The sequence below is a fragment of the Oreochromis niloticus genome, linkage group LG12, assembly GCF_001858045.2.
Source record: "Oreochromis niloticus isolate F11D_XX linkage group LG12, O_niloticus_UMD_NMBU, whole genome shotgun sequence".
NCBI classification, from domain to species: Eukaryota; Metazoa; Chordata; class Actinopteri; order Cichliformes; family Cichlidae; genus Oreochromis; species Oreochromis niloticus.
The window spans coordinates 32,041,468-32,054,025 of NC_031977.2; the positions used below are offsets into that span (position 1 = coordinate 32,041,468).

A 12,558-nucleotide genomic window follows, 5' to 3' on the forward strand; every position below is an offset into this window, starting at 1 on the left:
GAGAAGAAATTTTGGCACACATGTCTGACGGTAAAAGTGAGCCTCACACTAATTCTAATGAGAAGATATTGAATATTTTTTAGCACAACATAGCCAGAAAAGTTGTTTTGTTTTTTTTTAAATATATTTATTTGTAGTCTGTGCACATTACATTTGCAAATGACATACACAATTTATGAGAACTTAACTGGTAGATAAGTTTGCCCATAAACATCCTAAATATGAATGAAAGAAAGATGTTTTAGTTTAATTGTAACAAGAATCTGTTACACTTACATGTGCTCCTATAATAGTATTTTGAAATTTATTTTAATAATAACTAGACTGACGCCAGGAATAACTTTTGTTTTTTAAATAACTGATTAAAAAAATGTTCAAATACACATTTAGGAAGAAGTGATAACAAATGTGCCTCTGTGTTTTCATGTATTTCTATGACTATGGCTTTACTTGTTCTCTCGCCAGTTATTTTTTCAAGTTCTTCCTTTGCCACATGAATACACAAATGATATGAATAATGAATAATGAATACACAAATAACCCAGGCTGTTGTTTCAAATACCTTTTTATTATAAAGTAAATAAATAAAAAACACAACCATAAGGCAAATGTTAGGGGCTCTAAACAAACAAACTGTGGCAGTAAAAACGAGTATAACCTGTCCACAGGAGGTTGTTCGTAACTTTAGCTCACGTGGAATGAGGATGAAATGTTGGGATTAAATCTGAAACATGCAAACAGTCAAGATATGTTCCTGCTGTTGTGAAACTAACTCTAAAAGCACAGCTTCAAATGGGCAAAAGTTTACTGAGACTGAAACTGAGACTTCATACACCATTATTAATTACAAGTAACCTAAACAGACCACCATACATAATTAACTATACTAATCCCATGTATGCACTCATATTGTACCAGTTTTTTTAAGTCTACTTCAGCTAAAAGGGTTTTAAAGGTTTACCCCTACCCACTGACCCAAGGTATTATTATTAATATTATTATCATTATCCACTAAAGGATGTATAGCAAAATGTCTTTCAAACACAGACTCATCTCCTGGTTGTTACTGCCAATGATTTGTAGGTTTCTGCAGCATGTCGTTAGTTGTCTGACTTGTTCTCAGCATTTCCCATTGGCTTGCAGAAACTTTGCAGCAAAGCAAAAAAAGTTTTAAAAATATGTAAAATATGCATGTTCATGTGATATTTCCAGTTTGTTAGTGACGTTTGTAGTGTGATTTGTTGTCTTTCGATTTTGACTCAACCAGTAAAGCTATGTGGTTCCCTGAAGAAGAAAAACAAACTTTGGCAGCACCCAGCCTGTTCCTCTCTCTCTCTCTCTCTCTGCAGTAATGACACCTAAAACGCGAAACAACTTGCCCAACTATGTAATCGCCTAACGCATCAAAGAAATGAACTTTGAATCTCACAGCGTTCAGCTTTATCAGAAAGGAAAGAAGTGTTAGAATGTAACAGTACTTTTTTTCTACTTTTGGTCTACTACAGTTAGTTATTATTTATGCATATTCATCCATTAAACTGGACTCTCCTGTTTATTTCTTTTAGGATTCATTTGAAAATGCTTTTACTTGCTTTTAAAGCCCTCCATGGCCCAGGCCAGTCTTATCTCTCTAAGCTGCTAGAGCCTTATATGCCAACCCGCTTGCTCAGGTCAGCTGATCAGCTGTTCCTGAATGTATCCAGGACTGAGGGTAAACATAGAGGAGATCGTGCTTTCGCTGTAGCAGCTCCAAAACTGTGGAACGATCTGCCTTTAGAGTTTAGACAGGCTTCTTCTCTACCTGCCTGAAAACCCGTCTCTTCACCCTGGCCTTTGACACCATGTGAGATGTTGGTTTTAGTTTTAGTTGTTCTAGTTGATTCCATGCAGGTTTATCTTGTTTTTAAATATAGGGCCGTTTTAATTTTTATGTATTATGTGTTTTATTTTTTACTGTTTTGTTTCATTCTATTGTTCTTAATTTATTTACTGTACAGCACTTTGGTCCTTTTGGCACTTAGACTTCAGTTTGATTCCATTCACATCATTTATAGTACAAGTCAATGCAAACTAAAGAATAAGTGGTCCTACAGGTCGGTCACCTTTTATTAATATATTTCACCTCTGTGAAGATTGTTTTTTCTTAATCAGTCAAGCTTTATTTGTATACCATCTTCTAGATTTAAAGTGAAGATTTACATATGATGAAAAATAAGCTGATGATAACAGAAAACAAAACAAGGAACCAAAACATTTATAAAGAGTGTGCCAAAAAGAAGAACTTAGTGCAATAACACACTGATATAAAATTACAGCAATATCTCAATGAATACGCAGTTTGTATGTTTACATTCAACAGAGCTGACACACATACATATACGTAGTGTGTTCTCTCCTCGTCTTAGCTGTCCTTTGGTGCAAAGCTCAACAAGGGCAATCTGCTAGAAACACCAGCTAAAAAGTAAAGTCAATAATCACAAGGTTTTCTGTGCAGCACCATTACTTAGTTATTTTTGCCTCTTTGTGACCAATTTAACGAAGTGACAGGTAGCAATTTCCAGCTGATTGGCACTGCAGTGTAAGGCATGCCTTCTTACCCGATGTGGTGATTAATAAGATGAATATAAGAGAAAATATAGGAAAATAAGAACAATATTTTTCAAAAATGTTTTTGTAGTCTCTGCCTATTTGTGTAGATAAATTTATCACTGGAATCACAATTTTAAAAAAAATAGACTCACGGTAAAATAAAAATAAATGTGCTTTGCCAACAATTCTACATCAGTCTTCCTTTTGCAATTGTCTTAACAAATAATAATATGTATATATTAACAGTATGGTGAGTAAATGTTTTTGTGTGAAATGGCAAAAAAATGCAAAAGTGTCTAAAAAGTGAAACATCCAACCTTGCTTTCGCAGCTACTCTCACCTTTATGTGCAAAACCCATTAGCTATTGCAATCACATCTGAACACTAAAAAACTGAACAACACTGAAACACATAACTTCTCATAAAATGCTACAAGCGCTATTTTGTGTGGCTTTCTTCACATGTTCCTGAATCCACTCATTTATCTCCTCTTGATGCGCTTTCTTCAGGTCATCTATTTGCTTGTTTAGTTGCTCTTTACTGTCAAAGCAGCTTGATAATTTTAGGTTAGTCATTTGAATTTGTTGTCTTTTCTGCAGCTTGTCAAAGTCTTTGTCATAGGCCTTTTTTCTCCTGAGCTGCCTTATCATGAAGTCAGTTTGGTTTTGTTGACTCTGCCTCAAATCTTCTGTTTCATTTCTATTTTTTTCCATCTCAGCTGATATATCCTGGTTAAATCTCTGTCTGAATTCATTGCATTCTTCAGCTTGTTTTCTGGCCTCGTCTTCATGTTTCCTCATCATTTCTTCCAGTTCCTTCCTATAGTTTTCTTCCAGTTGTCTTTCCTCTTGTTTTCTTCCGATTTGTTCCTCTTGTTTTCTTTCGATTTCATATCTCTCTAGTTCCTGCATAGATTCCTCTCTAAGCTTTTTAAGTCGTCTCTGCTCATCCCAAAGTCTCTCTTCCTCCTCAAAAAATTGTTTGTCCCACCATGCCCTTCTTTCCTCTTCCCAAGCCTTTCTTTCTTTTCTTATTATTTGTCTGTTCTGTAATAAAATCCCATCAGGAATCGCTCGTCTTTGTATTTCTTTCTGCAGAGCTTCATCTTCTTTATCCCACTTGTAAATTTGGTTTTCCTCCTCCAATTTTATAGCAGTCTCTTCTTCTTCTCTCTTTTTTCTTTCTCTATTCATATTTTCCTGCTGTTTCTTAATGCGACCCTCCATTTCTTTGGCTGCCTGGGCTTGGTTTGCTTTTATTTCTTCTTCAAATTTGGCTGTTAGCTGTGCTAATTTGTTCCTCTTCACTTGCATTTCCTCCTCATATTTTCTTTTAAGATCCCTCTTTTCACTCTCTATCTTTCTTGCTTTGTCTTTCATGATCTTCTGCATTTCCATCTGTATTGCTGCCTCTGCTTCTTGAAACATTTCTGAGGTGTAGTAGCCACCACCATTCTTCCTCACCATCAATTCAATTTTGGTCAGAAGCTGACTGACTTGAGAACGATTGTTCTGATCATTGTTATTGAAGACATGGTATCGCCCTCCACAATCAGCTGACAGTTTGTTTAGGAATCCTTCGCTGTCTTCTTTTATATAACTCTCAAATGTTTGACCTCGAAGATCATCTCCTCTGGTGAATATGACAATAATGAAATCCTTTGTCCTCTCACCAAAAAAGTTTTGAATGAGCTTCACTGTATCTTTTTCTTCCTTTGTAAAGCGACCAATCTGCACCACCAGTAAGAACACATGAGGTCCAGGAGCCAGTAAGCTGATACATTTAACAAGCTCTTGTTCAACTTCTGTATTGGACAAAACCGTGTCAAACAAGCCGGGCGTGTCAACCACCACGACAGGGCGCCCATCAATCACTCCTGTTTCTTTCTGACAAACACCTGTCACAGACTTCAGACAGACTTTTGAATAAAAGCACTGTTTGCCCAGCATGGTGTTTCCAGTGGCACTCTTCCCAGAACCAGTTTTCCCAATCAGCACCATCCTGAGAGGCTCTCTGCTTTGCACCATCCTAATAGGTGGTGTCCAGCGATGTCTATAATTTTCTGGCTTTAAAAGGGATGCATGTCTTGAAACTGGTTTTAGTGGAGGTTTTGGAAACATATCTTTTGTGAAGCTTCTGCAACCGACAGTTCTCATTGTTTCCACGGTACGCAACAGATCAGCGACTTGATGCTTGTCTTGGATGTCAAAAACGATGTGTTGCTTACCGCAGCGCCTATAGAGCTCTTGGATGTCTTTGTCGTCCTTTAGAATCTTCTCCACTGCTGAAGAGTGGTCAAGATTTGGATTTTCAACAATAAAAAGCAAGACAGTGAACTTATCGATCACACTCTTGAAAGTATTCTTGATGGCTTCCAGTTCTTTCTTGTCTTCATCAGTAGGACGGTCCAGTGGGAGGGCCAGCATGAAGGCGTGGACACCCTCAGGTTCACAGAGGAAGACACACTTGTACGATTCCCTCATCGCCAACTCTTTAGGTTTTCCATGCAAAGTAGGCAGCTCCAGCACGGAAACACGACGTCCACAAACCTCTGCCTGGTGTCTGATAAACTCTGATGAACCATTAGATGGAATACATTTTTTTTGTCCCAGGATGGCATTAACAGCTGAAGTTTTCAAGCTTTCATTTCTCCCACACAGAATCAGGTTTAGAGGGGATTTTGTAGTTATAGGCACCACAACGGGATCAGTGTCTTCAGTAAAAGTTAAATATCCCCTGTTATCACTTACTATTTTCTCCATTTGTTTCATCAGTTCTTGAACATCGTGTTCAAGAAAATACTTTTCATCAAGCCTGATTTTGTGCTGTCTTTGTCTGCAGTCTTGGACGAGTTGGTTCACTGAGGAATTCCCTCGAATGTCATTACGTGTTGTGATGACCAATGAGTGTTTAAAAGCATCTTGACCAAAGAAGCTCACAATGAACTTCATTTTTTGTCTATCGTCCTCGGTGAAATCCAAAGGATTCACTAGCAGCAGCAGAACATTTGGTCCAGGTTGGCAGTGTGCCACACACATTTTTATCTGATATTGCACTCTTTCTGCAGGCACAATGAAGATATTTGATGTTTTCAACAAAGTGAATGGAGTTCTCCCCCACTCTCCTTTAATTTCAGTAAACTGCTTGTTTGTCTTTTGATAAGGACAGTGATATCCTTCACTGATGAAAGTGCTCAGCGTTGTCGTATCATCATTGTTTTTTCCAAGAATCACAATTCTGAGTTCAGATACTGTAAAAGACAAAAACAGAGGACAAAAAGACAAAACAAAGGCATTACATATTGCTGCAATTTTATAACAAGAAATTATCAGCCCTTCTCTATTAATATCAACATTAGAACAGAATTGATATTATCCCAGAAAAAGTAATGCTTTGTGAGCTGCAGAATACACTACTGTAGATCATTTGTCTGCTCTTTATTCAATTTAATTTGATTTTAATGATTAGGCACCAAATCAAAACAGCTGTCTCGTCAAGGTACTTCATATTATAAGCTTATAATAATACAGAGAAAAGCCCAAGAATGAAATGAACCTCTTGTCATTTTCTATAGTAACACAGGCCACGGTTACAGGTGTACATTTTTTTCTCTCCAACTCGCAGGTGTGTGTGTGTGTGTGTGTGTGTGTGTGGGTGTGTGTGTGTGTGTGTGTGTGTGTGAGGTGCCTTCATTCTTCTTTATGTGACCTATATTCTTCTTGCACACAAACATCATCTGGACCTACCAGCTGCCATCTTGTGCAAACAAAACTCCACCACACAGTTGAGTTCAGTGTCTGTTAAATTTGAAAAAATTAAATACAATTATGAAGAGTTCAGTTCAAATTAAAAGCAAAATTGATTCATTGTTTGATTACTGCAAGCTAAAATATAGCTAAAATATTTTTCTACTAGAAGCTCAGATGTTGAGAAATAAATGTGTTAGTATAAGGAGAAGATTTGTTTCTCAAAAAAATCATAAACCGTTTCATAAACAAATGTATTTAAGGATAAGATGTTCACACATTTGACCATTCAAGATTCTTATGTGTGACAGTTGGAGGTTGGTGAATGTATAGAATTTAAACATAGATGTCGCCAAATATAGAATGGCATTACTCACCTGAGCAGTAAAGAAAAAAAACATATACAGTTTTATGTGGAATAGTGAATAATAGTAGCCAAAGTACCATGCACCAAACCATACTATAAAATACAATAAACATATAACTTAAACACGTACATGAAATAATTCAAAATCATTACACTCAACAAGTGCATGAGTATCAACATTTTTAGTTTGTTTCTGCAAACTTTAACTTGACAGAAACTGTGATAACAAACAAATATTTAATTTATAATTCAGACAAAAATTCCAAATTACAACTTTCGTGCTGAAGGCTGACTTTGCTTCACAAGTAAAAATCAGCTGCACTTACCTGAGGCTGTGGAATATTTTACTGGAAAGTCATTCTGTCATATTTTTGTTTGAAGTCACCGTCATGTCGGTTTGTCTGTTTTTAAGGAAACCAGCATGAACATAGTATAACTTGAATCAATATAATGAAAAAAGAAACAACTTTTCTCTATTAGAATTTTACTAAAGTTTCATGTTTGATAATGCTAAATTTGCAAATGTATTCAAAAATGTACAAATATGCGTTACATTTTTAAATAGTGCTTAAAGGTCTTACTAATCTATGAACTAACCCCTCTGCAGAAATACAATTTAGACAGAAATACAAACTGGATTTAAAACTGTGTTTTATAGAGTTTTGTACATTTTTATTTGGAAAATAATCATTACTTCTAAACATACTAACAAAGACATCCCCATGGACCCATGTAAATTATGGTTTTTTTGTCATTAAATATACAGCAGGTATTTATTAGACCACACTTAAGTGCTTTACCACACACTTTCTTTCCAGTTGTCTGAAAGTTACGGATGACTAAACAAGATTTAGATTGCAGATATACACAAACAATATGCATTTAAACACACAGATATTCTGTTTTATACTTACCAGATACCAGATAGGAGAGCTGCTTCAAAATAGAATAATGTCAGGGAAGAGTTTGTGTGAGAGCTAAACGGCAGGATACGTGCACTGACAAAGGCCTGCCAAATTCCAAAAAGTATGAAATGTTTTCGTTGTTCAGCCTGACAACAGAAACCTGACACTCTGCCAGGGTTCCCATCAGCCACTCAGTTTCAACTATGTTTACAGTAATACATCCTTATATGTAATACTTTAGTGACACAGTATTATGAAGAGCCTTGGGTCAGGTGACTAAAACATCTTCCTGATAGATTCAAAACTCTAATGCTAACGTGCAATTATGGTAACAGCTGTCAGCTGTGACGGTGAACCGATAAAACATGTAGTGAGAGTTGTTAACTTAACATGTCTACTGCATGTTATAAGAAAGTATTGCCATTGAGCAGAAATCATGCAAAGACACTTATCTGGACATCTGTTTTAAAGCATTATCTAAAATAACTTTAACTCGATTTTGGTCACAACAACCTAAACACTTCGTGTGCAGAATTACCAGTCAAATCTAATTTCTACTGGATGTTATACTTCTGTCACAACTGTTGCGCTTCCAGAAAACTCATGAGCACCATGCCTGTCTCTTAAAATGTCTCTGTTCATAGTAATATCTTGGGTTTAGCTAGAGAAAAAATATACTGAAGTGGAACTCCAACTTTAGGACCCTCCCATTAAAAACACAGCAGAGTCTAAAATTACCTAATGGGCTTGCATAGTGCAGGGCTGGAAAAACTGGTAATAGTGATCCAAGCTAAGACACATCCACATTATCGAACTACACATTTAATTACCTCTAATTAAAAAAAAGAAGGTGCGTCAGGACATGAGTTCAAATACCTGTAGATTTCCTGTAGATGTTTGCAAGTGATCCTCTTCTAAGAAAAACAAGCTTTATTTGAAAAGACTAAAGAGGCAGCAGAGCAGGATTCCTGCTTTCATGTTCGTGCTTGAGACTCTCGAGTTGCAAGTCAGTCTTTGACCCTTTAGATTCAGACGAAAGTAATGACTTTATGACATTTTGTCGGCTTGCATGGATTTAACACATTCAACCAAATGTAGACACATTCTCACTTCTTGTGAGGTGTTGGAGTTGTGTGATTTATAATCTTGAACCACGCACATGGACTGGCATGTGTTATTATTGGAAACCTGATTATAAAGCTTTCTATGAAAACAGACAACAGGAGAAGATCAGACGGTCGACGATGCTGCCCCACTGATCTGCCAGACGAATCGTTTTGAACTCCGTCGGCTGCTGTAAGGCAGCAGGGGTTTTTATTTTTCATACCGCAGCCTGTTGGGCGTGTTTGATTTATAACACAGCCACACCTGAAAGTAGTGGCGTGTGTTCAATACGCATGTGTTCAATACATACATTTGTTTTAATGCATACAAGCTTCTGCATTTTTGTGCACCCCTCTTTCTCCTTTTTTTCCTGGGAGGTCATTGGGTATGTTTGATTTATAACCCGGTCCCTCCTAGCTGTGTTTTCACATGGATCCAAAAACACCTTACTCCTCTCACTGTGTGGAAAGAATTAATAAAACACACACACATTCTTAAACGCAGATCTTCAGCAGACTCTGTTGGACTTGTCTGGCTTCATTAACTCCTCTCTGACATTATAACACATTACAAGAGGGAAATGCCTCATTCCTGTTATCATAGTCATGAACATTTACATAAGCAGAACTTTTAGTACTCACTTAACCTGGAAGGTCCATTTCAGTCCCTCAGTGTCAGTTGATAATAGCAATTATCTGCAATAGTTTGCCAGGAATGTAGACAATGGGAAAGGGGTTGCAATATAAATGGAGTGCTGATCGACATCTGATTAACAGTCGCACTGTGTGTGCACTGTTAATAAACTGAAGTGAATTGAATTAGTGTACAGTGGTCCCTCGCTATAACACGGTTCGCGGCCTCGCTGTTTCGCGGATTTTTTTGTGTGCAATTTTGCATGCTTCTTTTTTTTCTTAACAGCGCATTGTGTTCTGCATCCTTATTGGCTGTAGACCATTGTCAATCAATCTCATGCCGTGGTCCTGTACAGTACAGAATGCGTTCAGCTTGTAAAATTGACATAAATCTTCGATCGCTAGCAGTCTGACTCTGAAGTGCTGAACTGTATGCTTGTACGTTTTCTTCCCAACAAACACAACAATGTCAATGAAACGTTTTGCACCGCCAAAGGGAACCGCGGGTGCCTTTGGTTTCATCCTATAATACTGGACTTATTTTTCTACGAAGCTTTGAACTTTGAGGGTGTTTAAACAAGAGAGAAGTGTGAAAATGTTCATGCCTGTCTGAGAAAAGTGTATAAAGTGTGTAGTGGGGGGGGGTTTACAGCCTTAAAACACCTATAATAATTAAAAAAAAAAAAAAGAGTTGGCTACTTTTCACCTATTGCGGGTTATTTTTAGAACATAACTCCTGCGATAAACGAGGGAACACTGTAGTCCTGTAAAAATCTTTCCAAGCGCACATCTTGCCACTTGATAGGCGTCTTTGAAATGCTTACTGGGTGATTAGTTTGGAAATGAGATTGAGGGAATTTTCAAATTATTGTTAATATTAGTAGTGATAGTAGTGTCTTTGGAGGGACAGAGCCAGGGTCATTACAAACTACTACTACAAAAAAAAGTATTGCTATGCTGAGTGTTATCATGCACTCAGATTGTGCAACTTTTGTAGGAATGCATGGTGATCATGAGAGCTCTAGATGTTATTGTTGCCGTCAGTGTGTTTCAGTATCTTATGTAGTAAAAATCATATAGATCTTTTCAGACAACATAAACTGATGAGTCTGAGAGGAAGACCAGAGATTTATGGTGCTTCTGTTTTCTGTTATTTTTCTCTCCCCTGATGTTAAGTGCAAATATAACTTATATTTCTGTATTTGTAAGTCCTCCTTTTAATTTGTTTGTCTCTTTGTTTGGTTTTTTTGCATTTTCTTCCATTTCCTCCCTTTTAATATATTAGTTTTATATGTCGTAACTAAGTTAAATAAGCATCATGTCACCGGCTGACTCCCACCTCCCTCTCCTGCCTGCCTGATTTTGCTTTGTGTCATCTTTAACTTTTTTTGTGTGTTTTTCTGCTTTATTTTTTTTTTGTCCTCCTTAAATTCTCCAACTCTCATTGTTTGTTCAACCCTTTCTTCCCCAGAGAGTCACTTGACCAGACAAAATAAAGTTGTCTAAATTCTGATTGTGAGTATCTTTCTATAGATACTTTCAGGGGAACTGATGTCTCCTTGAAGATACAAAATGAATCAATACATTATTAGTATTGAGTCTTTCTTGGATGAGAAGGTTCAGTGTTGAGGTGTTTTTGATACATCAAGTCAAATTTTATTAATTGAACGTTTCTTATACTGAGGAACTCGGTGCACTTAGAATGGAAATTTTAAAAAAAGGAGTGATGGTTTGTATTAAATGTTATTTAATTTCACTTTAAGTGGTTGTCACAAGCTGTTTGCACAGACTAAGTTTTCTGGCTCAAAGGCACTTTGGCAAAAAATAACAAGGGAGTCGTGAGGGAGTTGAACCTGTGACCTCTGTTACAATCTGGTCTGTCTGACACTGTACGGCCCCGGTGGGAGAAAAACATGTGGGAAAGTGTTTTAAAATAGTCTGGGCCGGGTATGAAAATGTGGTTTTGAATGTGGACTTCGCTCATGTTGTTACAAAGATGTTTTTGGGTGGATGAGGTGTTTGTTTTAGCGGTGGTGTGACCCAGGAACCGACAGCCCACTGGCTGCATGTTTGAACAATATCGTGGTCATTAGTTGGTCTGAACAGAGTGAGAGACACCAGATATTTCCCATAAATCATTCCGATTTGGTCCGATGTGAAATTACGCTGTTATCAGATGGGAAGCTTTTCTAAAATCAGACCTGGAAAGAGTCACCAACCACCTCACACCATCTTGTTTCCAGGACTGATGTTTTTGTCCGAAGTAGGGTTTAAGGACAGTTTGTTCAACATTTTCATCAAAGTTGTTATCCACACATGCATATATCAGGCATGTGTTTATCTTCGACGTCTTTTCTTTATTGTTTTAGAGAGCTGTGGTGGTGCTTCACTTCTAGGTAAAGAGTAAAATTTCATGGCTGCTTGCAGGGAAAATTAGGTTATTTCCTTCCAGAAGTCCGGCGGTCTCTACCTATAAAAAAACATCTGTTTAAGATGTGCTTTACACTTAATGGCTGTGGCGGTCTCTGTAAGTTTTTATATATAAACCTCTGCAGTCTATATAAACCTCTCCTCAGGGTGGGTACATACAATGGCCTTCACTCTCCAGAGTCAGCACACAGTTAATGCTAGAGTCACACCAGTGCTTGAAGACTGCTGCACAACCAAAGTTATGCAAAGGTCTGCGACCACATCTTTAAAGATACTTTGGTGTGTCAAGGTGGTGATAAACCGTGATAAGACAGCGTCAGTCTGCTATCACGTTGTGACTGAATGTGGTCACGTCCAATCTGTTTGTGATGATATTGTGATTAACCGGGAAAAATGACAAACCTGTTGCTGTCCACACACAGAAATTTACACTGAATGATTACATTCGGATTCCAGCCACGTTTCAAGGCAGAAATCTTGCTTTTGCAAGAAGTCATGGATTTAACTGCACCCTATGTTGAAACCTGTGTTCAGCAACCTATAGGATGTTGGAGGTCGCTTGAGTTGAGTCCCATATTGGAAAGAGACACACTGCAGATAAGCTGCGCTCTATGGTGCAGATGAACACGTATAGATTGAAAAAAATCTTTGCACTGATTGCTGGCAATGTTAAAATTATATTAATTAAAAAAAATCAGTGAATAAAAAGTCTGTAGAAACAATACTCAACTTGAGAAAAATGATGAGACACCTCAAACCTGATTCGAAGTAAACAGCAATAGGCG

General features: G+C 37.3%; 2 protein-coding genes across 3 annotated transcripts in view; one reads left to right on the forward strand and one right to left on the reverse strand.

The window, feature by feature from the left end:
* The window catches only part of prdm6 (PR domain containing 6), a 146,316-nt gene that overhangs the window by 87,089 nt on the left and 46,669 nt on the right, over nt 1-12,558 (forward strand). The window lies entirely within an intron of this gene.
* Nucleotides 404-7,788, reverse strand: LOC102078984 (GTPase IMAP family member 8-like). The gene is made up of 4 exons (XM_005451457.3): nt 7,617-7,788; nt 7,029-7,103; nt 6,336-6,386; nt 404-5,839 (listed from the first exon to the last, which is right to left on the reverse strand). The coding sequence occupies exons 3-4, from the start codon at nt 6,343-6,345 to the stop codon at nt 3,009-3,011; spliced, it is 2,841 nt and encodes a 946-aa protein (XP_005451514.1). The 5' UTR covers nt 6,346-6,386; nt 7,029-7,103; nt 7,617-7,788; the 3' UTR covers nt 404-3,008.